Below are 25037 nucleotides of genomic sequence, written 5' to 3'. Positions count from 1 at the left end.
ACTGTTATGTGTGGTGTCAGGAGATCAGCAGATACTCACACCACCCTGGCTGTGCTTAGTGCGCTGTCCTCTGTATCTGGTGACGGTTATGTGTGGTGTCAGGAGATCAGCAGATACTCACACCACCCTGGCTGTGCTTAGTGCGCTGTCCTCTGTATTTAGTGACTGTTATGTGTGGTGTCAGGAGATCAGCAGATACTCACACCACCCTGGCTGTGCTTAGTGCGCTGTCCTCTGTATCTAGTGACTGTTATGTGTGGAGTCAGGAGATCAGCAGATACTCACACCACCCTGGCTGTGCTTAGTGTGCTGTCCTCTGTACCTAGTGACTGTTATGTGTGGTGTCAGGAGATCAGCAGATGCTCACACCACCCTGGCTGCGCTTAGTGCGCTGTCCTCTGTACTTAGTGACTGTTATGTGTGTAACCAGGAGAACAGCAGATACTCACACCACCCTGGCTGCGCTTAGTGCGCTGTCCTCTGTACCTAGTGACTGTTATGTGTGGTGTCAGGAGATCAGCAGATGCTCACACCACCCTGGCTGCGCTTAGTGCGCTGTCCTCTGTACTTAGTGACTGTTATGTGTGTAACCAGGAGAACAGCAGATACTCACACCACCCTGGCTGTGCTTAGTGCGCTGTCCTCTGTACCTAGTGACTGTTATGTGTGGTTTCAGGAGATCAGCAGATGCTCACACCACCCTGGCTGTGCTTAGTACACTGTCCTCTGTATCTAGTGACTGTTATGTGTGGTGTCAGGAGATCAGCAGATACTCACACCACCCTGGCTGGTACCACCAATCATTTCACAGTCACTTATGGTGCTAGTGTGGACAATGGAACCTAAAACATGTCTACATGGCTTATATAGAGGTGCTGCCATGGGACTGGCTGATGTATAGGGGTAACTAATAGAGAGGCCACAGAGTATCTATGGCCCAATACACACAGCAACAGATGACCACACATCAAATAAAAACTGAGGGTACTAAATACATGAATAAGTGGGACACATATAATAATGTGCATGCATGTCTCCGTATAAACGTGCAATAATAAGTGTATAAATATACCTTACCTGGGATATGGACCAAACAGCTGGGAGCTGCAGCGGCAGTGCGGGTGGGACACAAATATACATACATCACCATCTGGAACCATACACCTGACCTATCACACTGTCCTGCAGGGGCAGGTAACCTGCTGCTCTCCCACTACTGGGGAACTACAAGTCCCAGCATGCTGTACCAGTTCCACGGCAGCAGAAGAGACGCAGGTTGCCTGTCGCTGTGCTCGGCTGAATCCTGTGCTCCCATTAGCTACCAGCCCTCGGCTACAGCCGTATAGTCCTCATTATCTGGGTGGGGGGGGGGGAGAAAGGCGGCACTCACAGGAGGCTGAAGAGCTCGCGGTAGTTCTCGTCTCCTTTCCCCTCTGAGACCAGAGTGTCCAGTTTATCAATCAGCTCGGCCTCCACCTGCAAAGATACACGTGTGATGTCACACAGACGGGGACGGCTGGGCTACGTCACACAGCAGACAGTGTAACAGGGACACGGTATAACACAGCAACAATCAGGTTATGTCATTGTATGTGTGTGTGTCTCAGGAAAGACGTTCAAGGTGAACTAAAGGTAGTCTGGCACGCATGCTGGCACTTGTAGTTCTACAACAGAAGCACTGGGTTACCTACCGTTGCTATAACTAGATAGACTATGATAGGATTTGTAGTTCCACAATAACTAAATAGCTACAGGCTACCCCTTATATGCTTAGTGAGCCCTTGCTGGGACTTGTAGTTCCTCATTAAGTGACACCTATTCTACATCATATCACCGTTCTGATTAATAACATCTGACTGTCTTCCTAAAACCTGAGATGTAACCAAGAAATGCAGGGAAATGAAGCTTTGTACATACTCACCCCTGAGAGTCAGTATGTGGGCAAGGCGTTCATATGAAAATGGCACTGTGTATGGGGCAACTTCATACAGGGACTGGAGAGAGCTACTGTGACATCCTGGGAAACATTTACATTACATAGGATGCTATGTATATGTGGTCTTCCTCGATAAGAAGCATCGCTCCCAGTTATCTACTGACACCAGCGACTTTCCGTATAGACAAATCCCTGACGCGTTTTCTCCTCTCACCTGCTTGAAGTTCCCATTCCGCTGCTGCTCACAATCCATCATGTCATGGAAAATGGGGATCATGATATTTCGCACCTCAGGTTGGGGGACGAGTGATACGCCCAGGAAAGGTCCGATCATGCCTGGGATAAAGTGATATTTGTGCTCCCCTAGAGTACACGTAGAATAGACAGGACACAGGTTGAGGAATGGTTGACGGAAGGGAACCATCCAAAGAAATATATACCGCGTACTGCCACCTACCCAGGTTCTGCCACATGTTGAACAGCTCATATGTCATCATCACACGCATGTCGCCATATCTGCAAAAGACGAGACGGATACTTAATGCAAAAGACTAAGGACAACCTTCTCTATTAACTCACTGCTCAGCGCTAGTGACTCATTGTCCAGTGCTAGCGACTCAATGCTCTGCGCTAGCGTCTCAGCGTTCGTGACTCATTGCCCTGAGTTAGTGGCTCATCGCCAACCGCTAGTGATTCATTGCCCATCGTTAGCGACTGATCGCCCGACGCTAGCGACTTATTGCCCGACGCTAGTGATTCATTGGCCTCTGCTAGCGACTTATTGCCCTCTGCTAGCGACTCATTGTCCTCTGCCAGTGACCCATTGTCCAGTGCTAGTGACTCAATGTTCTATGATAGTGTCTCAGTGCTAGTGACACACGACTCAGCACTAGCGACTCAGTGCCCGGTGCTAGCGACTCAATGCTCTGCGGTAGTGACTCAGTGCTAGTGACACACTGCTCAGTACTAGTGACTCAGTGCCCAGTGCTAGGGACACATTGCATTATTTTACTTTTATATTTTTATTTTTCACCAATTACCATCTCTCCCAGCCTCTTAGCTGATGAAAGCTAAGTACTATTGGCTAAATGCTCAGTACTATGGACTGCATGCTCAGTACTATGGACTCCGTGCTCAGTACAACATACTCCATGCTACTGGCGCAGTATATGGACGGAACACTTACTTGTCTAGGATCCGCCTCCTCTTGCCTGCAGCAAAGTTCTCCAGCTGCAGGCTGGGCTGATTAATGAAAAGCACGGCCAGGCTGAAATAGGAGTTCCATACCTAGGTGACAAATAACAGGCCTGTGACCAAGGGCAGCGTACGCCGATACCGGACCAAGTTACTGCCATAATAAAGGTGGGCACCTTAAAGTCGAAATCCCCTTCACCGAAGTTCTTGTGCACAGCTGGAGACACGTACTGGACAGTCGTCACTATGATGCTGGGAAAAGATAACAGGTTAACGCTACGGACACCCAGTGGAGGAGGCAACGGTCTCCGTGAACATTACGTAGGCGTGATGTCATTGATGATGTCACTAGTTCCCAATATATTGAAAAACAGAATTTGTATAATCACTTGGTCCAGAGCACAATATATTGGCTTCTACTGTGTGTTATCCAATGGGTGCCGAAACAGACAGCAATCAGCTATACAAATGCAATAATGACAGTAAACAGCTGGCTAGGTGCTACAGGTCCCCGTACATTTATGCTGCATGAACCTTGTTATATGTGTGCAGTGAGCGCAGTGCATGTCTGTATACGGCTGCAGTGTCCTGGGTACATGTCTGTATATGGCTGCAGTGCCCTGCGAGCATGTCTGTATACGGCTGCAGTGCCCTGTGTGCATGCCTGTATATGGCTGCAGTGCACTTTGTGCATGTCTGTATATGGCTGCAGTGCCCTATGTGCATGTCTGTATACAGCTGCAGTGCCCTGCGTGCATGTCTGTATACGGCTGCAGTGGCATGCGAGCATGTCTGAGTGTGGCTGCAGTGCCCTGTGTGCATGTCTGTATATGGCTGCAGTGCACTGTGTGCAAATCTGTAGACGGCTGCAGTGCCCTGTGTGCATGTCTGTATACGGCTGCAGTGCCCTGTGTGCATGTCTGTATACGGCTGCAGTGTGTTGTGTGCATGTCTGTGTGTGGCTGCAGTGCCCTGTGTGCATGTCTGTATACGGCTGCAGTGCCCTGTGTGCATGTCTGTATACGGCTGCAGTGCCCTGTGTGCATGTCTGTATACAGCTGCAGTACCCTGTGTGCATGTCTGTGTGTGGCTGCAGTGTCCTGTGTGCACATCTGTATACGGCTGCAGTGCCCTGTGTGCACGTCTGTATACGGCTGCAGTGCCCTGTGTGCATGTCTGTATACAGCTGCAGTGCCCTGCGAGCATGTCTGTATACGGCTGCAGTGCCCTGCGTGCATGTCTGTATACGGCTGCAGTGCCCTGCGTGCATGTCTGTATACGGCTGCAGTGCCCTGTGTGCATGTCTGTATACGGCTGCAGTGCCCTGTGTGCATGTCTGTAGACGGCTGCAGTGCCCTGTGTGCATGTCTGTAGACGGCTGCAGTGCCCTGTGTGCATGTCTGTATACGGCTGCAGTGCCCTGTGTGCATGTCTGTATACGGCTGCAGTGCCCTGTGTGCATGTCTGTATACGGCTGCAGTGTGCTGTGTGCATGTCTGTGTGTGGCTGCAGTGCCCTGTGTGCATGTCTGTATACGGCTGCAGTGCCCTGTGTGCATGTCTGTATACGGCTGCAGTGCCCTGTGTGCATGTCTGTATACAGCTGCAGTACCCTGTGTGCATGTCTGTGTGTGGCTGCAGTGTCCTGTGTGCACATCTGTATACGGCTGCAGTGCCCTGTGTGCACGTCTGTATACGGCTGCAGTGCCCTGTGTGCACGTCTGTATACGGCTGCAGTGCCCTGTGTGCATGTCTGTATACAGCTGCAGTGCCCTGCGAGCATGTCTGTATACGGCTGCAGTGCCCTGCGTGCATGTCTGTATACGGCTGCAGTGCCCTGCGTGCATGTCTGTATACGGCTGCAGTGCCCTGTGTGCATGTCTATATACGGCTGCAGTGCCCTGTGTGCATGTCTGTATACGGCTGCAGTGCCCTGTGTGCATGTCTGTATACGGCTGCAGATCCCTGTGTGCATGTCTGTAGATGGCTGCAGTGCACTGTGTGCATGTCTGTATATGGCTGCAGTGCCCTGTGTGCATGTCTGTATACGGCTGCAGTGTGCTGTGTGCATGTCTGTGTGTGGCTGCAGTGCCCTGTGTGCATGTCTATATATGGCTGCAGTGCCCTGTGTGCATGTCTGTATACGGCTGCAGTGCCCTGTGTGCATGTCTGTATACGGCTGCAGTGCCCTGTGTGCATGTCTGTGTGTGGCTGCAGTGCCCTGTGTGCATGTCTGTAGACGGCTGCAGTGCCCTGTGTGCATGTCTGTAGACGGCTGCAGTGCCCTGTGTGCATGTCTGTAGACGGCTGCAGTGCCCTGTGTGCATGTCTGTATACGGGTGCAGTGCCCTGTGTGCATGTCTGTATACGGCTGCAGTGCCCTGTGTGCATGTCTGTATACGGCTGCAGTGCCCTGTGTGCACGTCTGTATACGGCTGCAGTGCCCTGTGTGCACGTCTGTATACGGCTGCAGTGTCCTGCGTTCATGTCTGTATACGGCTGCAGTGCCCTGTGTGCATGTCCGTATACGGCTGCAGTGCCCTGTGTGTATGTCTGTATACGGCTGCAGTACCCTGTGAGCATGTCTGTGTGTGGCTACAGTACCCTGTGTTCATGTCTGTATACGGCTGCAGTGCCCTGTGTGCATGTCTGTGTGTGGCTGCAGTGCCCTACGTGCATGTCTGTATACGGCTGCAGTGCCCTATGTGCATGTCTGTATACGGCTGCAGGGCCCTGTGTGCATGTCTGTATACGGCTGCAGTGTCCTGCGAGCAAGTCTGTGTGTGGCTGCAGTGCCCTGTGTGTATGTCTGTATGTGGCTGCAGTGCCCTGTGTGCATGTCTGTATATGGCTGCAGTGTCCTGTGTGCATATCTGTATACGGCTGCAGTGCCGTGTGCATGTCTGTATACGGCTGCAGTGCCCTGTGTTCATGTCTGTATACGGCTGCAGTGCCCTGAGTGCATGTCTGTTTACGGCTGCAGTGCCCTGTGTGCATGTCTGTATACGGCTGCAGTGCCCTACGTGCATGTCTGTATACGGCTGCAGTGCCCTGTGTGCATGTCTGTATACGGCTGCAGTGCCCTGTGTGCATGTCTGTATACGGCTGCAGTGCCCTGTGTGCATGTCTGTATACGGCTGCAGTGCCCTGTGTTCATGTCTGTATACGGCTGCAGTGCCCTGAGTGCATGTCTGTTTACGGCTGCAGTGCCCTGTGTGCATGTCTGTATATGGCTGCAGTGCCCTACGTGCATGTCTGTATACGGCTGCAGTGCCCTGTGTGCATGTCTGTATACGGCTGCAGTGCCCTGTGTGCATGTCTGTATACGGCTGCAGTGCCCTGCAGAATTGGCAGAGCTCTTACTTGCTGGCCAGCAGTCTCATCACCGTCCAGTCCGGAGGGAAGACGCTCAACTTCTGCAGGTTCCGGAAGACACAGAAGATCTTCAGCAGAAATTCCTGAATAAAGAACCCCACATAATGTGGATTATACCAGGAGCCATCATTGTGGTACAGTACGTGATATCGGCATTCCCCCAATATCATCAGTAAGCCACAGCTAGCGAAACCAATTCCAGTTGCACACATATCGCGACACATGGCGAATTGCAAACTAGCGAGAAAACATCTGTACGGAACCCACTCACCAAGTGTTTGCATACAGTATGTTAGTTTTGTTTTAAGCCTCCAAACTCGATTCCACATTAATTTCATATAAATACAGAAAGCTAAACACTTATATTATGTGTTATATCTACCGCCGTATGCAGGGCCATTTTATCAGTAGTGTGGCCCTGAGCCAAGCAATGCACGGGGGCCAATACACAACCATTCACAGGAACCAATGAAAGAATTAGAACATTCCCCTCCTGCTGTCCTGCCCCATCTACTAACTTGCTTCTGTACCATGACTGCCTGTAGGGCCTCTGATTGGTGGAGAGCTCCCTCCATCCACCAATCAGCCTGCTGACAGCCATCCACTGTCTGGCCGCAGGCTGGGAGCAGGCAGAGAAATCTGAGGAACCGTTACTGTATATGGAATATATAAACCAGGCTGTATGCCCCGCAGCTGCACAACATATACTGTAGAACTGTACACTTACAGCGGGACTCCCATTAATAACAATAGCATGGTGCTGTGTGGACTAACTGTCCCTACACATGGAAAGTAGGAACAGCCATACCTACATGCAGGCCATCTCCTCACCTTGAGCTCTTCCTTGCTCTGGAAATTGTGCAGTAGATGCTGGTAATGAGTATCTGACATCAAACGCAGCAGTGAGAGGAGGCAGGAAACATACTCCCCCTGGTGGGGGTGAAGAGTCAGAACAAGTCAGTATATTATAGGGGTAAGCAATAAAGGATACTGTACATGAGATGAGACATTAGATCAGCAATGAGCATCCTGTTATTCCAGCCCTACGGGTTATTATATAAGAGCGTTAAGCATTGTGCAGGTTCTAGAACGCTGTGAAAGCGATACGGTCTTATTTCCTTCCCTTCAGGTTGGAGCAACGGATGGGTGTGGAATGACCTCTCGATAGTCAAGATTCTGATGGTCATTAGACCAACTATGAGGGTTGCGGACCCCCGCGAGTGGGAATGGCCCCTGTTAAGGTGGCCATACACACACAGATTTAACTGCAGATCTGTCTGGTTGGAACAAAAACCTGGTTATGGATGAGCAAATGACAGTTGACCATTTGCTTGGAAATGCTGGAAAACTGACAAACTGTCACTCATCCATAACCATGTTTTTGTTCCAACCAGCCAGATCTGAAGATAAATCCTACTAGTGTATGGGCACCTTTAGTCGGGATCCCAACTGCCGGGCTTTTAACAGTGAGGGATTCCGACATCTACTGACTGTCGGAATCCCTACTGATGGGACGCCATCCTTCACCTGGGCCTGGATAGAGAGGACAAGTCGTGCAAACAAAAGACACTATTTAATCCAATGCACGTTTGGACATTATTACAAAAGACTTTAAACTTTGAATGCAATTATAAATCTGAGTAAGTGAAGCATAACCTGCTCACATCAGCGGTCTGCACTTGCCTGTAGGCATCTAGTACTGTACAGGGCACACTGCGACAAATGACCATGGATAGGAAGAGGAACACACTTGGTTACAACGAGGCTGCAATCTGACCATTACATTGTGCATGCCCAATGTACCAACCTGCAGGGTCAGTCATCTACCTGGAGGCACATTCAGGCCTATGAGGGGCGATGAGGATGATGAGATGGATGAGGGATTAGAAAAAAGAAGTGAATGTTAATTACTAACAGTGATCTCTGCTGTACACTGTGGGCACCGCTGGCCTCTTACCGCCTCCTGGGCCTGAGATTTACTCATTATAATCAGCAGGGTCTGAAGAAGAACATCCAGGAGACTCTCCTGTAGCATCTGGACCTCCTCTCCCACATCCACCTCCTGCCGGGGAGAGAACAACGTCAGTAGCTGTCTGGCCTGGGACCAGGAATGTGAGCTGCGTACGGTTTATATGCCGGTGACCCGGATCGCGCGTCTCACCGTAGAGCTGTTCTTGATGATGGAGAAGATGCTGCTGAGTATCCCGGAACATACCAGGAGCTCCTTCTGCTGACGCAGGTGGAGGTGGATATGATGTAAGACGACCGGTAGGAGTATCCGGCGAGCATCTGTAGGAAGACACAAAACCGTACATAGGTAACTGCCGGGCTTAGCAGCACAGAGCCAGGCACAGACCAAACCCTCATTGTAGTTGGTGATTCCCAATCACTCAGCTCGCACGTAGCTGGCACTGGCCATAGGATTGGGCAGGAAAAGTGCAATACAAGGTGCAGAGTACAAGACTCAATAGCCCCCCCACCTGGGAATGTGAAGAGCCGGCAGTCCACAGTGCGGCCGATAGATTGAAGCTTGACCACATCCATGGACTGTCCCAGGTGCAGGGTGCTGGGCAGGCTGCTGAGCGTCCCTCGTACGAACTCCGCCACCTCCGTCACAGAGAACATGTGCAGCAGCTCCTCAAAGATGGCTGGAAACGAGCTGAGTAGGGCGGCCTGCAAGGAGCACCAACACATCATGGCTTAGCATACAGAATGACAACAACAGAGCGCTCAACATACAGAATGAAAACAACGGAGCGCTCAACGTACAGAATGACAACAACGGTGTGCTCAACATACAAAATAACAACAACGGCGCGCTCAACATACAGAATGACAACAACGGCGCACTCAACATACAGAATGACAACAACGGCGCGCTCAACATACAAAATAACAACAACGGCGCGCTCAACATACAGAATGACATCAACGGCGTGCTTAATGTACAGAATAATAAAAACCGGTGCACTCAGCATACAGAATGACAACAACGGCGCACTCAACATACAGAATGACAACACCGGCGCACTCAACATACAGAATGACAACAACGGCGCTCTCAACACACAGAATAACAAAAACCGGTGCACTCAGCATACAGAATGACAATAACAGTGTGCTCAACATACAGAATGACAACAATGGCGCGCTCAACATACAGAATAACAACAACGGCACGCTCAATATACAGAATAGCAAACAACGGTGCACTCAGCATAGAGAATGACAATAACGGCGCGCTCAACATACAGAATAACAACAATGGCGCGCTCAACATACAGAATAACAACAACGGCGCGCTCAACATACAGAATGACAACAACGGCGCACTTAACATACAGAATGACAACAACGGCGTGCTCAATGTACAGAATAACAAAAACCGGTGCACTCAGCATACAGAATGACAACAACGGCGCACTCAACATACAGAATGACAACAACGGCGCACTCAACATACAGAATGACAACAACGGCGCTCTCAACACACAGAATAACAAAAACCGGTGCACTCAGCATACAGAATGACAATAACGGTGTGCTCAACATACAGAATGACAACAATGGCGCGCTCAACATACAGAATAACAACAACGGCACGCTCAATATACAGAATAGCAAACAACGGTGCACTCAGCATAGAGAATGACAATAACGGCGCGCTCAACATACAGAATAACAACAATGGCGCGCTCAACATACAGAATAACAACAACGGCACGCTCAATATACAGAATAACAAACAACGGTGCACTCAGCATACAGAATGACAATAACGGCGCGCTCAACATACAGAATGACAAGAACATTGCACTCAACATACAGAATAACAACAACGGCACGCTCAACATACAGAATGACAACAACGGCACACTCAACATATAGAATAACAACAACGGCGCACTCAACATACAGAATAACAACAACACTGCGCTCAACATACAGAATGATAACAGCGGTGCGCTCAACATACAGAATAACAACAACGGCACTCTCAACACACAGAACAACAACGGCGCGCTCAACATACAGAATAACAACAACATCGCGCTTAACATAAAAAATAACAACAACGGCGCGCTAAACATACATAATGACAACAACGGCGCGCTCAACATACATAATGACAACAACGGCGCGCTCAACATACATAATGACAACAACGGCGCTCTCAACATACATAATGACAACAACGGTGCGCTCAACATACAGAACAACAACAACGGCAAGCTTCGCATACAGAACAACAACAACGGCACGCTCAACATACAGAATAACAACAATGGCGCGCTCAACATACAGAATAACAACAACAGCAAGCTCAACATACAGGCTAAACAACACACCATGGCTCAGCATACAGAATAAACAACACGTCATGGCTCAGCATACAGAACAACAACACTCTGTGGCCCAGCATACAGAACAAGAACACGCTATGGCTCAACATACAGAACAACAACACATCATGGCTCAGCATACAGAATAACAACACGCCATGGCTCAGCATACAGAACAACAACACATCATGGCTCAGCATACAGAATAACAACACGCCATGGCTCAGCATACAGAACAACAACACGCCATGGCTCAGCATACAGAACAACACATCATGGCTCAGCATACAGAATAACAACACGCCATGGCTCAGCATACAGAATAACAACACGCCATGGCTCAGCATACAGAATTAACAACATGCCATGGCTCAGCATACACAATAACAACACGCCATGGCTCAGCATACAGAATAACAACATGCCATGGCTCAGCATACAGAATAACAACACGCTATGGCTCAGCACACAGAAATAGCATGGTACACCTGGGCCTAGTGTTTAAAAAAACAAAACCCTCACCCCTGTAACGGAAGGCTGGGTACACACCAGAGCAATTTTGGCTCAATTCCCACGTCGTGCAACCGATTGGATGTAAAAAGTGCAGAACATCCAGCACCCGTACCTCCAGCACCCGGGCCATACCTCCAGCACCCCGTACCTCCAGCACCCAGGCCATACCTCCAGCACCCCGTACCTCTAGCACCCGTACCTCCAGCACCCCGTCCGTACCTCTAGCACCCGTACCTCCAGCACCCCGTACCTCCAGCACCCCGTACCTCCAGCCCCCCATACCTCTAGCACCCGTACCTCCAGCACCTCGTACCTCCAGCACCCGTACCTCCAGCACCCGGGCCGTACCTCCAGCACCCGTACCTCAGACCCTATTACATATGCATCAAGGTGATACCACATTTCCAGCTCATCAGAATACACGGCTGTCTTATTCCTTATAATGTACACTGTAGCTGTGTCTCTAATACTGACAGGATCATGTCACTGCACACAATGATTCTGATCATTGTCAGGGCATGCTTGTGCTTGTAGTTCCACTATAGCTATTTATCACCCCACACAGGCAGAGAGGTCTGTGGCACATGTTCAGCATTATTTGGTCCCCATCTGTCCCCAGTGCTGCTAACCTGCACTTATCATTAACAATAAATCATGCGCCAGATATCCCCTGCCAGGGAACGGCATTTCTTTGTGAATGTGACAATTTGGTGGATGCCAGAAGGTCACAGAAAGCCGCGTATTGGCACAAACAGAGCACAGCGAGACAATCTGTCTCCATTATACATTGCCACTCAAGGTCAGCAACTGAGCGGCGGCTTCTAAAAATAAGATATTAATAAGCAGCGTTTCAGTGAGTGCAGGGCGGAGTCCTGAGCCAGACGCATCTCAGGTGTCCAGCAACCAAGTCGTCTACAGCGGAACGCTGGCGCCTTATACTCAATTTCTATAGATCCTAATTACTACTTATTAGGGAGTGACTATAGGGGTTATTCAGACCGGATTGCTGCTGTGCGAGTTCACAAGCCGATCAATGATCAAACTTTTCAATACGGAACCCGGCCACAGTTTGATTTTCTGGGAGTGTTGGGAAAAATGCAGGCGTGCCCTGGGGAGGGTCTGTGATGTCAGCGTAGGCGTGCCCAGGTGTTATCAGGGGAGGGTCTGTGATGTCAGCGTAGGCGTGCCCAGGTGTTATCAGGGTCTGTGATGTCAGCGTAGGTGTGCCCAGGCGTTATCAAGGTCTGTGACATCAGCGTAGGCGTTATCAGGGAAGGGTCTGTAGTATCAGCGTAGGCGTGCCCAGGCGTTATCAGGGTCTGTGATGTCAGCGTAGGCGTGCCCAGGTGTTATCGGAGGAGGGTCTGTGATGTCAGCGTAGGCGTGCCCAGGCGTTATCAGGGTCTGTGATGTCAGCGTAGGCGTGCCCAGGTGTTATCGGAGGAGGGTCTGTGACATCAGCGTAGGCGTGCCCAGGCGTTATCAGGGGAGGGTCTGTGATGTCAGCGTAGGCGTGCCCAGGTGTTATCAGGGTCTGTGATGTCAGCGTAGGCGTGCCCAGGTGTTATCGGGGGAGGGTCTGTGACATCAGCGTAGGCGTGCCCAGGCGTTATCAGGGTCTGTGACATCAGCGTAGGCGTGCCCAGGCGTTATCAGGGTCTGTGACATCAGCGTAGGCGTTATCAGGGGAGGGTCTGTGATGTCAGCGTAGGCGTGCCCAGGCGTTATCAGGGTCTGTGATGTCAGCGTAGGCGTGCCCAGGCGTTATCAGGGTCTGTGATGTCAGCGTAGGCGTGCCCAGGTGTTATCGGGGGAGGGTCTGTGACATCAGCGTAGGCATGCCCAGGCGTTATCGGGGGAGGGTCTGTGATGTCAGCTCCCGCCCCAATCAGCCTGCCTCTGTCACACAGTTGTGGACGGGTCAGCCTTACGCACAGACTGGAAAAATCATTTGATGGTGAGTGCGTTGCGCATGGATTTGCAGCTGGACAATCATCGGCGTTATCAGGGTCTGTGATGTCAGCGTAGGCGTGCCCAGGTGTTATCGGAGGAGGGTCTGTGATGTCAGCGTAGGCGTGCCCAGGCGTTATCAGGGTCTGTGATATCAGCGTAGGCGTGCCCAGGTGTTATCGGAGGAGGGTCTGTGACATCAGCATAGGCGTGCCCAGGCGTTATCAGGTGAGGGTCTGTGATGTCAGCGTAGGCGTGCCCAGGTGTTATCAGGGTCTGTGATGTCAGCGTAGGCGTGCCCAGGTGTTATCGGGGGAGGGTCTGTGACATCAGCGTAGGCGTGCCCAGGCGTTATCAGGGTCTGTGACATCAGCGTAGGCGTGCCCAGGCGTTATCAGGGTCTGTGACATCAGCGTAGGCGTTATCAGGGGAGGGTCTGTGATGTCAGCGTAGGCGTGCCCAGGCGTTATCAGGGTCTGTGATGTCAGCGTAGGCGTGCCCAGGCGTTATCAGGGTCTGTGATGTCAGCGTAGGCGTGCCCAGGTGTTATCGGGGGAGGGTCTGTGATGTCAGCTCCTGCCCCAATCAGCCTGCCTCTGTCACACAGTTGTGGACGGGTCAGCCTTACGCACAGACTGGAAAAATCATTTGATGGTGAGTGCGTTGCGCATGGATTTGGAGCTGGACAATCATCGGCGATATATCCGCAATTCACCTGGTGGGGCATCGACTAACTGATCGCAGGCCGCTGCTATTTCGCACAGCATCGACCAGTTCTGAATACCCCCCATAGATCAAAGCATGGAGAGATAAAGCACCAACCAATGAGCTCATCTCATTTTCTTCCTTCACAGCCTGTAAAATGAGAGTTGAAAGCTGATTGGTTAGTTCATTATCTCTCTCCATGCTATGATAATGCCTCCTACACACTAAGCAGAACTTTTTCTTGGTTTCCTAATACAGCACTTTTATGTAAATAAGCACAAACAACAAGGGGGCAGCGAGGTCCCTTATATTTTATACAATACAACGTAGCAAGAACTCTAATGTAATGGTCCCCTCTGGTGCACACAGCATTCAGGGCACAGTTAGTGCAGAAATGGACTCAAAGCAGTGCAGCCGGAATGTGAGGCATCCGGCAACCCTGTAATAGTCTTGTAACGTAAAACAGGATGGTGGTTTTGCATTACTGCAGTGAGCACACACACACACACACACACACACACACACACACACACACACACACCGGAAGACTGTTACTGTACAAAGAAAGTACAACACACAAAAGACACACCCGGGACTGTTCTCCGACCTCCGGGCCTGCACTGCCTACCCCTGATTCATTCAGCCATTTTTATTTAATTTATTTGCACATTTATTATGACACTTCAATGGGTCACGTGATTAGAAGGGAAAGCAGGGGGTGAATGGCGGATGGAGAGGGTGATACAAGGGGTGTCATGATGAAGGTGGGATTTTGGGGATATTCCAAGCTAGTGAGCGATTTGGATAAAGGGGGTGGTAGTTTGGAGCACAACAGTCACGTGTGTACAGGAGAATTGATGAGCATGTGGATCCGGGGTCAGAGATTACAGGTGAGGCAATGACATGCGTGTAATGAGGCTGTAATATCGGTGCCTCCCCTCGGGAAGGAAGTGATTGGCAACGGTGCTGCAGCTATTTGGGGTGTGCATTGACGATCTGCAAGTGCACCAAGGAGGGGGTCTACTTACACAGCAGACTGTGGGTGGGCTTGTAGTGCCCCCCGTCTTGTGACAATCAGAATCCCCTGATCCGCTGACCTGTCCTCCAGCTGCAGGCTGCTTTAAATGTATCAGGGAGGATCAGGAGCAGAGGGGGTATAGAGGGAGAGGCAGAGGGGATAGAGGGGGGAGATCACATGTGAAGCACAGGCCAATAAGCACTTAAAGCAGAATAGAGATGTGAATGTAACACAGAGAATAAGATACAAGAAGACAGAATAAGCATTGTGGCAGCCATATGGCGGCTATGCTGAAGCCGCTGACCAGGTGTTACAGGCTGCCAGTCCTGCACTGTCTGAGGAGTCGGTGAGGGTGCGCGCCCGTCCCGCTCACCTGTGTGAAGAGCAGAGTATCGGAGCTTCGTGTGTCCAGACTCAGCACAAAGCGCATGGACTGGAAGAGTTCGTGGATGCTGCAGCGGAACTGTTCCTCCTCCAGGCCCCCCGTAGAACGTGCAAAGAGCAGGCGAGACTGGACAATGAACTTGAAGAGGATCTCCAAAGCCTGCGTGGGGAGATAGTACAGAGGACATGGGGTGTATTAGGGCAGTGACACGTGCAGGGCCAATGAAGATGATGTCAGGGTAATCACTAACTATAATCACACCCTCCCTTCTGTCCCTTGTCCCCTTGTCTCCCATATCCAACCAACATGGTGACGCACCCTCATGGCTTCCTGGATGTGGTCCTGCCTGACCAGATCTGCTGAACGCTCCATGTACCACTTCAAGCATCGGATCAGCTCTCTGGAAAAGAGACAGCAAATGACAGACATGGTAGTAATGACGATTGCATGAACCACCTTACCATACACTACAATATTCCTCACTCTCATGGCTACACACTGAAGCCTCATAACTAGAGACAGGATTATATGCATTTGCATATTTTGCCCATTCTCACTGGTTATTGCATATGTTACCTAAAATCTAGTGATGGTGCATATTTTAGGCCCTGCCCCCTTTCCACCCGCGAGTCACAGCACTTCTTTGCCCTGCTGCTGCTGGCCAGGTAGTGGTAGAGTGTGCAGGCTGGGGCAATATGTGCGCAGTGTGGGGAACCTTGGATGTACGCTATGTCTGACACTGCTCTAGGCTGCCATTTCATGTTGATAAAAGTCAGTTAGTGCGGATGCCACTACGAAGCTCCTGAACCTTTGCCTGCCCCTGGCCTGGGACTTTACACCAAGAGACAGACTTCTGCAGCAGAGGAGGCGGGCAGAAGGGTTGTGACATCACGCGGCGCGGAGGAAATGCTGCGTCACAGTGAGTATGCGGCGCAGGGAGGAAGCCTTCCACTGAGCCGCCTTTACACGCTATGCTGACATTTGATCCATCGGCGCTGGAGATGAGGGTCCGTGTAGTTGATGCAAGAAGAGCTTTGGACGGTGCGGTCTGCTGTAGCAGCCAGGAAGAACAAAAATCCTGTGTACAGCACTAGACATCTGCAGATGCTGTGGGCCTAATGGGCCTATTTTTGAGGTTTATTTGCAACTAATTGTATGCTGATTTTTAAATAAATAAGTTCAAAAATACTTTTTTTATTATTTAATGTAGCATATTTTAACACTTTTTATGCATATTTTAAGTATTTTTCATGCATATTTGCATGATTATTTCAAGCTTTTTATGTTGTATATAATCCTGTCTCTACTCATAACATAGGGGCACCCAACGTCCTCCACAAGGCACCTGATTCCACTGAGATCCTAACATGGCCCCAAATTTCCATACAAACCTAACGTCCACACACCCTGATCCATTCGTCTTCTTACCTATAGGCCAGGACACCGGCAAAGTGTTTCTGAATGTAAGTGTCCAACACTGGCCGGAAATGGAAATATTTACTCTCCCGGAGCAGATTTATGATGAAGACCTGTGTATGATGAATACAGATTAGTAAATTACACAGATGAGGCCGATATAGTCACAAGAGACACAGACTGCACACACAACATGGGCGAAAGGCAGAATACTGTCTACCTGCGTTATGAGGTGGCGGCTGTATTACAGTACTGTATATAGAATGGCTTTATATGTGTTAATGGGAAGACATAACAAGAAGAATATTCTATACCAGTATATTATAACCTGTTCATTTGCTGGATAAGTCAGTTAGAGCTGTGAGGAGAGGAGACAGAGGGTTGTTTCCTGTCAGGCAGCAAGTGAGAGCTGTGAGAAGTGACAGGGAATTGTGTCCTGTCAGGCAGTGACTGAGAGCTGTGAGGAGAAGTGACAGGGAATTGTGTCCTGTCAGTCAGCAAGTGGGAGTTGTTAGGAGAAGTGACGGAATTGTGTCCTGTCAGGCAGCGAGTGAGAGTTATTAGGAGAAGTGACAGGGAATTGTGTCCTGTCAGGCAGCGAGTGAGAGCTGTGAGGAGAAGTGACGGAACTGTGTCCTGTCAGGCAGTGAGTGAGAGCTGTGAGGAGAAGTGACAGGGAACTGTGTCCTGTCAGGCAGCGAGTGGGAGCTGTGAGGAGAAGTGACAGGGAATTGTGTCCTGTCAGGCAGCGAGTGAGAGCTGTGAGGAGAAGTGACAGGGAATTGTGTCCGTCAGGCAGCGAGTGAGAGCTGTGAGGAGAAGTGACAGGGAATTGTGTCCTGTCAGGCAGCGAGTGAGAGCTGTGAGGAGAAGTGACGGAACTGTGTCCTGTCAGGCAGTGAGTGAGAGCTGTGAGGAGAAGTGACAGGGAACTGTGTCCTGTCAGGCAGCGAGTGGGAGCTGTGAGGAGAAGTGACAGGGAACTGTGTCCTGTCAGGCAGCGAGTGAGAACTGTGAGGGGAAGTGACAGGGAATTGTGTCCTGTCAGGCAGTGAGTGAGAGCTGTGAGGAGAAGTGACAGGGAACTGTGTCCTGTCAGGCAGCGAGTGAGAGCTGTGAGAAGAAGTGACAGGGAATTGTGTCCTGTCAGGCAGTGAGTGAGAGTTATTAGGAGAAGTGACAGGGAACTGTGTCCTGTCAGGCAGTGAGTGAGAGCTGTGAGGAGAAGTGACAGGGAATTGTGTTCTGTCAGGCAGCGAGTGAGAGCTGTGAGGAGAAGTGACAGGGAACTGTGTCCTGTCAGGCAGTGAGTGAGAGCTGTGAGGAGAAGTGACAGGGAATTGTGTCCTGTCAGGCAGCGAGTGAGAGCTGTGAGGAGAAGTGACAGGGAATTGTGTCCTGTCAGGCAGTGAGTGAGAGCTGTGAGGAGAAGTGACAGGGAATTGTGTTCTGTCAGGCAGCGAGTGAGAGCTGTGCGGAGAAGTGACAGGGAATTGTGTTCTGTCAGGCAGTGAGTGACAACTGTGAGGAGAAGTGGTGACAGGGAATTGCACAGGCTCCCCTAGCTCCTGTCTCCTATACACACTGCTGGCAGGTACGAGGAGAGTCCCCCTACATCTGCCACAGACTGCACACACTATGCTCCTGTCTCCATCTACCTGGAGGCAGCAGAAGTCAGTAGACCATCTGGTTTGAGAGGATTTCTGGAACACAGTAACCTTCTGTATTGTTGTGTATCTTATAGAATGGAGTTATTATACTATATATTAAATGCTGGGATTCAGAGACCTGCTTATGTGTTCAGAAGGAGATAATCAGTGATATTGGCACAGATACCTTGTTAGCGTGTACATAATGGATGTAACAAAGAACATTTGGGTAACAGAGCTTCCTCACCAGTGACTGAAAGACCAGGAGACCGTACTTCTCAGTGTTATCATCCAGTATCACAAACAGCGTGTCCAGGATGTCCTGCAGGAACTGACAGGCACAGACACGTTACACATACTATACCCTGCACACAACTTGGATTTATTTTATTTTCACAAAGAGGTTTTTACAGTTAATACAATTCTCATCTAGAATATTTCACAAAAGAAAAAAGTATGATGTGAGCTCTGGGTAATCACACCGCTTATTACGGAGCCCCGGAACATGCATGGAAATAGGATACTTTATCTGCACAGTATGACAGCCCCCTAGCCACTTTCCAGTGAAACCTCCCCATCACATTCCCCCACTGGTGGCGATCCCTCCCCAGCGATCCATGCGTCGTCCAGCCCACATCCCATGGAGCATGTAGGATATGTCACAACTTCTGAATGGATGAGAGAGGACTCAGATTGTAGCCCTCTCAGTGACAACTGGACAAACTGCGCAGGTGACCTGGAGAACCGACTGCCCACAGCTACTAACAGTCGGAGGTTAGTGGTGCTTTGCTGCATTTCTTACAGGCTTCTCTATCAGATATCAGTCTCTCACCTTCACAATCTCCTCCCCGCTCACGTGCCGGAGACGGCCCAGAATATCCAGTATCCGATCAGGGTAGGCTTTCCACTTTAACAGAGCCAGGAGGTCAACTGTTGGTGGAAAAGTGTGAGATCATTGGGAGTAAATAGATAAACTGTATTGTGATAGGATTATGAGCATGGTGTACTTCCAGTAGTGCCACACTGTGTGATACGGAGAGGTGTGGGCAGGGATGCGGGCACAGTGCCACTCTGTGTGATACGGATAGGTGTGGGCAGGGATGCGGGCACAGTGCCACACTGTGTGATACGGAGAGTTGTGGGCAGGGATGCGGGCACAGTGCCACACTGTGTGATACGGAGAGGTGTGGGCAGGGATGCGGGCACAGTGCCACACTGTGTGATATGGAGAGGTGTGGGCGGGGATGCGGGCACAGTGCCATGCTGTATGATACGGAGAGGTGTGGGCAGGGATGCGGGCACAGTGCCACGCTGTGTGATATGGAGATGTGTGGGCAGGGATGCGGGCACAGTGCCATGCTGTGTGATACGGAGAGGTGTGGGCAGGGATGCAGGCACAGTGTCACGCTGTGTGATATGGAGATGTGTGGGCAGGGATGCGGGCACAGTGCCACGCTGTGTGATATGGAGAGGTCTGGGCAGGGATGCGGGCACAGAGCCATGCTGTGGGATACGGAGAGGTGTGGGCAGGGATGCGGGCACAGTGCCACGCTGTGTGATACGAAGTGGTGTGGGCAGTGATGCGGGCACAGTGCCACGCTGTGTGATATGGAGAGGTGTGGGCAGGGATGCGGGCACAGTGCCATGCTGTGTGATACGGAGAGGTGTGGGCAGCGATGCGGGCACAGTGCCACGCTGTGTGATACAGAGAGGTGTGGGCAGGGATGCGGGCACAGTACCACTCTGTGTGATGAATAAGGTGCTGGCAGGGATGCGGGCACAGTACCACTCTGTGTGATGAATAAGGTGCTGGCAGGGATGTGGGCACAGTACCACTCTGTGTGATGAATAAGGTGTGGGCAGGCATGCGGGCACAGTACCACTCTATGTGATGAATAAGGTGCTGGCAGGGATGCGGGCACAGTACCGTTCTGCGTGAGCTTTGTTGAGGAGAGCTGGGTGGAGACACAGAACGTCTCTTTGGGGCTGCGCTGGAAGATCAGACTGGACGGGATGTTGGGGCAGCCGCTCAGGTCATCCTTGCAGCAGGGAAGGCCCAGGTACAGTGCGTGGTTGTTGAAGGTGCTGTTCTCATCACACTGCAGAGAGACATACATCAGATTCTGGGAATGGGAAGCGGCACAATGGCACTACCGGATTACTCTGTACCTTGTAGACATACAACTCATGGATATCGTCAGACAGCGTCGTCCCGTCGTCTCTCATTAGAGGAGTAAAGGAGAATCCAAACAGCTTCTTCTCGCCCTTATCCTTTGCTGAATCGGGGACAGAATTAAGAACAGTGTTAAAGGAAAAGATATAAGAGCAGTGATAATGAAGAAGATATAGAGAGCAGCGATGATGAAGGTGAGGAGGTAGAGAGCAGTGATGATGAAGGTGAGGAGGTAGAGAGCAGCGATGATGAAGGAGAGGAGGTAGAGAGCAAGGAAGATGATGGGGAGGAGGTAGAAAACAGTGATAAAGGAGAAGAAGGAGACAGCAGTGATGGTGAAGGAAAGGAGGTAGAGAGCAGTGATGGTGAAGGAAAGGAGGTAGAGAGCAGTGATGATGGAGAGGAGTTGAGCAGTGATGATGATGGGAAGGAGGTAGAGAGCAGTGATGATGATGATGGAGAGGAGGTAGAGAGCAGTGATGATGATGGGGGAGGTGAAGAGCAGTGACGATAGAGAAGAGGTAGAGAGCAGTGATGATGATGGGTAGGAGGTAGAGAGCAGTGATGATGAAGGAGAAGAGGTAGAGTGCAGTGATGAAGGAGAAGAGGTAGAGAGCAGTGATGATGAAGGAGAAGAGGTAGAGAGCAAAGATGATGAAGGAGAAGAGGAGTAAAGGAGAATCCAAACAGCTGAAGAAGAGGTAGATGAAGAAGAGGTAGAGAGCAGTGATGATGAAGGAAAAGAGGTAGAGAGCAGTGATGATGAAGGAGAAGAGGTAGAGAGCAGTGATAATGAAGGAGAAGAGGTAGAGAGCAGTGATGAAGAAGAGGTAGAGAGCAGTTATGATGAAGGAGAAGAAGTAGAGAGCGGTGATGATGAAGGAGAAGAGGTAGAGAGCGGTGATGATGAAGAAGAGGTAGAGAGCGGTGATGATAAAGGAGAAGAGATAGAGAGCAGTGATGATGAAGGAGAAGAGATAGAGAGCAGTGGTGATGATGGAGAAGAGGTAGATAGCATTGATGATGAAGGAGAAAACGTAGAGAGCAGTGATGGTGAAGGAGAAGAGGTAGTGAGCAGTGATGAAGGAGAAGAGGTAGAGAGCAGTGATGGTGAAGGAGAAGAGGTAGAGAGCAGTGATGATGAAGGAGAAGAGGTAGAGAGCAGTGATGGTGAAGGAGAAGAGGTAGAAAGCAGTGATGGTGAAGGAGAAGAGGTAGAGAGCAGTGATGGTGAAGGAGAAGAGGTAGAGAGCAGTGATTATGGAGAAGAGGTAGAGAGCAGTGATGATGAAGGAGAAGAAGTAGAGAGCAGTGATGATGAAGGAGAAGAGGTAGAGAGCAGTGGTGATGATGGAGAAGAGGTAGATAGCAGTAATGATGAAGGAGAAGAGGTAGAGAGCAGTGATGGTGAAGGAGAATAGGTAGTGAGCAGTGATGAAGAAGAGGTAGAGAGCAGTGATGGTGAAGGAGAAGAGGTAGAGAGCAGTGGTGATGAAGGAGAAGAGGTAGAGAGCAGTGATTATGGAGAAGGGGTAGAGAGCAGTGATGATGGAGAAGAGGTAGAGAGCAGTGATGGTGAAGGAAAAGAGGTAGAGAGCAGTGATGGTGAAGGATAAGAGGTAGAGAGCAGTGATGGTGAAGGAGAAGAGGTAGAGAGCAGTGATGGTGAAGGAGAAGAGGTAGAGAGCAGTGATGGTGAAGGAGAAGAGGTAGAGAGCAGTGATTATGGAGAAGAGGTAGAGAGCAGTGATGGTGAAGGAGAAGAGGTAGAGAGCAGTGATGATGAAGGAGAAGAGGTAAAGAGCAGTGATGATGAAGGAGAAGAGGTAGAGAGCAGTGATGATGAAGGAGAAGAGGTAGTGAGCAGTGATAAAGGAGAAGAGGTAGAGAGCAGTGATGATGAAGGAGAAGAGGTAGGGAGCAGTGATGGTGAAGGAGAAGAGGTAGAGAGCAGTGATGATGAAGGAGAAGAGGTAGAGAGCAGTGATGGTGAAGGAGAAGAGGTAGAGAGCAGTGATGATGAAGGAGAAGAAGAGGTAGAGAGCAGTGATGATGAAGGAGAAGATGTAGAGACCATAATGATGAAGGAGAAGAGGTAGAGAGCAGTGATGGTGAAGAGGTAGAGAGCAGTGATGAAGAAGAGGTAGAGAGCAGTGATGAAGAAGAGGTAGAGAGCAGTGATGATGAAGGAAAAGAGGAAGAGAGCAGTGATGATGAAGGAGAAGAGGTAGAGAGCAGTGATGATGAAGGAGAAGAGGTAGAGAACAGTGATGATGATGAAGAGGTAGAAAGCAGTGATGATGAAGGAGAAGAGGTAAAGAACAGTGATGATGAAGGAGAAGAGGTAGAGAACAGTGATGAAGGAGAAGAGGTAGAGAGCAGTCATGTTGATGGGGAGGAGGTAGAACAGTGACGATGGAGAAGAGGTAGAGAGAAGCGATGATGAAGGAGAAAAGGTAGACAGCAGCAATGATGAAGGAAAAGAGGTAGAGAGCAGTGATGATGGATGGAGAGGAGGTTAAAAACAGTGATGATGGAGAAGAGGTAGAGAGCAGTGATGATGAAGAAGGAGAAGAGGTAGAGAGCAGTGATGATGATGGGAAGGAGGTAGAGAGCAGTGATGATGGTGAAGGAGGTAGAGAGCAGTGATGATGGTGAAGGAGAAGAGGTAGAGAGCAGTGATGATGATGATGAAGGAGAAGAGGTAGAGAGCAGTGATGATGGTGAAGGAGAAGAGGTAGAGAGCAGTGATGAAGGAGAAGAGGTAGAGAGCAGTGATGATGGTGAAGGAGAAGAGTTAGAGAGCAGTGATGATGAAGGAGAAGAGGTAGAGAGCAGTGATGATGATGAAGGAGAAGAGGTAGAGAGCAGTGGTGATGAAGGAGAAGAGGTAGAGAACAGTGATAATGAAGGAGAAGAGGTAGAGAGCAGTGATGATGAAGGAGAAGAGGTAGAGAGCAGTGATGATGAAGGAGAAGAGGTAGAGAGCAGTGATGATGATGAAGGAGAAGAGGTAGAGAGCAGTGATGATGATGATGATGAAGGAGAAGAGGTAGAGAGCAGTGATGATGAAGGAGAAGAGGTAGAGAACAGTGATGATGAAGGAGAAGAGGTAGAGAGCAGTGATGATGATGAAGGAGAAGAGGTAGAGAGCAGTGATGGTGAAGGAGAAGAGGTAGAGAGCAGTGATGATGATGATGAAGGAGAAGAGGTAGAGAGCAGTGATGGTGAAGGAGAAGAGGTAGAGAGCAGTGATGATGATGAAGGAGAAGAGGTAGAGAGCAGTGATGATGGTGAAGGAGAAGAGGTAGAGAGCAGTGATGATGAAGAAGATGTCTCCCACGACGTACTGGAGCAGTGCCTGAACTCGAAGCGTAGATGGGACCCCCGGAACCTGTCGATAGGGATAGGCAGTTTAATGAGTTCCCCCCAGCGGGGACTGTTGCTGTGATAGAGGACAAAGGAGTGATACTGAGTGCGCGGCGGCTCTCCGGTGCCCAGGCTGACGCAGTCCTGTGGGGGAATACAGGTATATTAATAGCAGAGAATTGGTACTCTGTAATTAGCCAAAGAGCCTTTATTACATAAAGCATCACAACCTTGACCCAGTACTTCTGTATGTAATTCATACCACAGTTATTTATGTGTGTGCTTAGTGACGCCATTACACCAGTGCTGGTCACTGCGCGGTGTTACATAACGCCAATATTACCGCATCCTCTGCTCTTATTCACATCACTCTGCGCTTTGTATTCGCCTTGTGTAATTAATCATTATTTTGTGATATGACACATAATTATCACTGTATTTAGAAATTCCAGTCCTTCATAAGCCCCACCTCCTGCGTTCTATTGGCATGACCCTCTCCCAATCAGACTGCTCTGATGGCTGGATTGGTGGTAATCACTATACTATATTAAGGTATTCATTAATTATAAGAGACAATGGGGGTTGTTTCGTATATGTTACAATATTCAGGCAGTGTTTGCAGAAGATGACATAGATCACATGGTGTGTTCTGTACCACAGGGAACTTTCCCAAAGCCCACTGTCAGGAGATGGTGAGTTATTGAGTACACACTTCCGTGTATACAACATAGGGCCTGATTCACATGTGGCTGGACGAAGCATCGCTGCAGTAATATAACCTGCAGCATTACCCAGCATATAGTTATATATCCTGCAGCATTATCCAGCATATAGTTATATATCCTGCAACATTATCCAGCATATAAAATTGTAGATCCAACTTAAAACACAGTCCTGCGCAAAAAAGTTTGAGTAGCTGCTGGTCAGAGGTCTGACCCCCTAATACCAGCTTCCCCAAGCCGGCAAGCAAACAAGGAATTCCCATAGGAATTCAAGAGAGATTAGAAATATA

General features: G+C 49.8%; 1 protein-coding gene across 17 annotated transcripts in view; it reads right to left on the bottom strand.

Annotated features, from left to right (window-relative positions):
- The window catches only part of DOCK3 (dedicator of cytokinesis 3), a 244387-nt gene that overhangs the window by 60753 nt on the left and 158597 nt on the right, over positions 1-25037 (bottom strand). For 16 of the 17 annotated variants that reach the window (XR_014454283.1, XR_014454285.1, XR_014454279.1 and 13 more), the window contains 19 exons: positions 24007-24169; positions 20653-20759; positions 20411-20582; positions 19316-19413; positions 18731-18814; positions 16847-16947; positions 15737-15818; positions 15407-15577; positions 8985-9177; positions 8666-8793; positions 8420-8566; positions 7336-7434; positions 6493-6587; positions 3307-3382; positions 3123-3223; positions 2394-2452; positions 2151-2299; positions 1391-1476; positions 1078-1104 (listed from right to left, as the gene is read on the bottom strand). Coding sequence is in view for 8 of the 17 variants with exons in the window: in XM_083155809.1 (XP_083011935.1) it covers positions 1078-1104; positions 1391-1476; positions 2151-2299; positions 2394-2452; positions 3123-3223; positions 3307-3382; positions 6493-6587; positions 7336-7434; positions 8420-8566; positions 8666-8793; positions 8985-9177; positions 15407-15577; positions 15737-15818; positions 16847-16947; positions 18731-18814; positions 19316-19413; positions 20411-20582; positions 20653-20759; positions 24007-24169 (2138 nt within the window). In the remaining 9 variants the exon portion in view is untranslated. The remainder of the gene's footprint in view (positions 1-1077; positions 1105-1390; positions 1477-2150; positions 2300-2393; positions 2453-3122; positions 3224-3306; positions 3383-6492; positions 6588-7335; positions 7435-8419; positions 8567-8665; positions 8794-8984; positions 9178-15406; positions 15578-15736; positions 15819-16846; positions 16948-18730; positions 18815-19315; positions 19414-20410; positions 20583-20652; positions 20760-24006; positions 24170-25037) is intronic. The other variant, XM_083155814.1, reaches the window with a different exon arrangement.

This window comes from Crinia signifera, chromosome 8 (genome assembly GCF_055691185.1).
Source record: "Crinia signifera chromosome 8, ASM5569118v1, whole genome shotgun sequence".
NCBI lineage: Eukaryota > Metazoa > Chordata > Amphibia > Anura > Myobatrachidae > Crinia > Crinia signifera.
The sequence above is the reverse complement of the archived record's forward strand: the minus strand, read 5'-3'. Positions and strand labels throughout refer to the sequence as shown.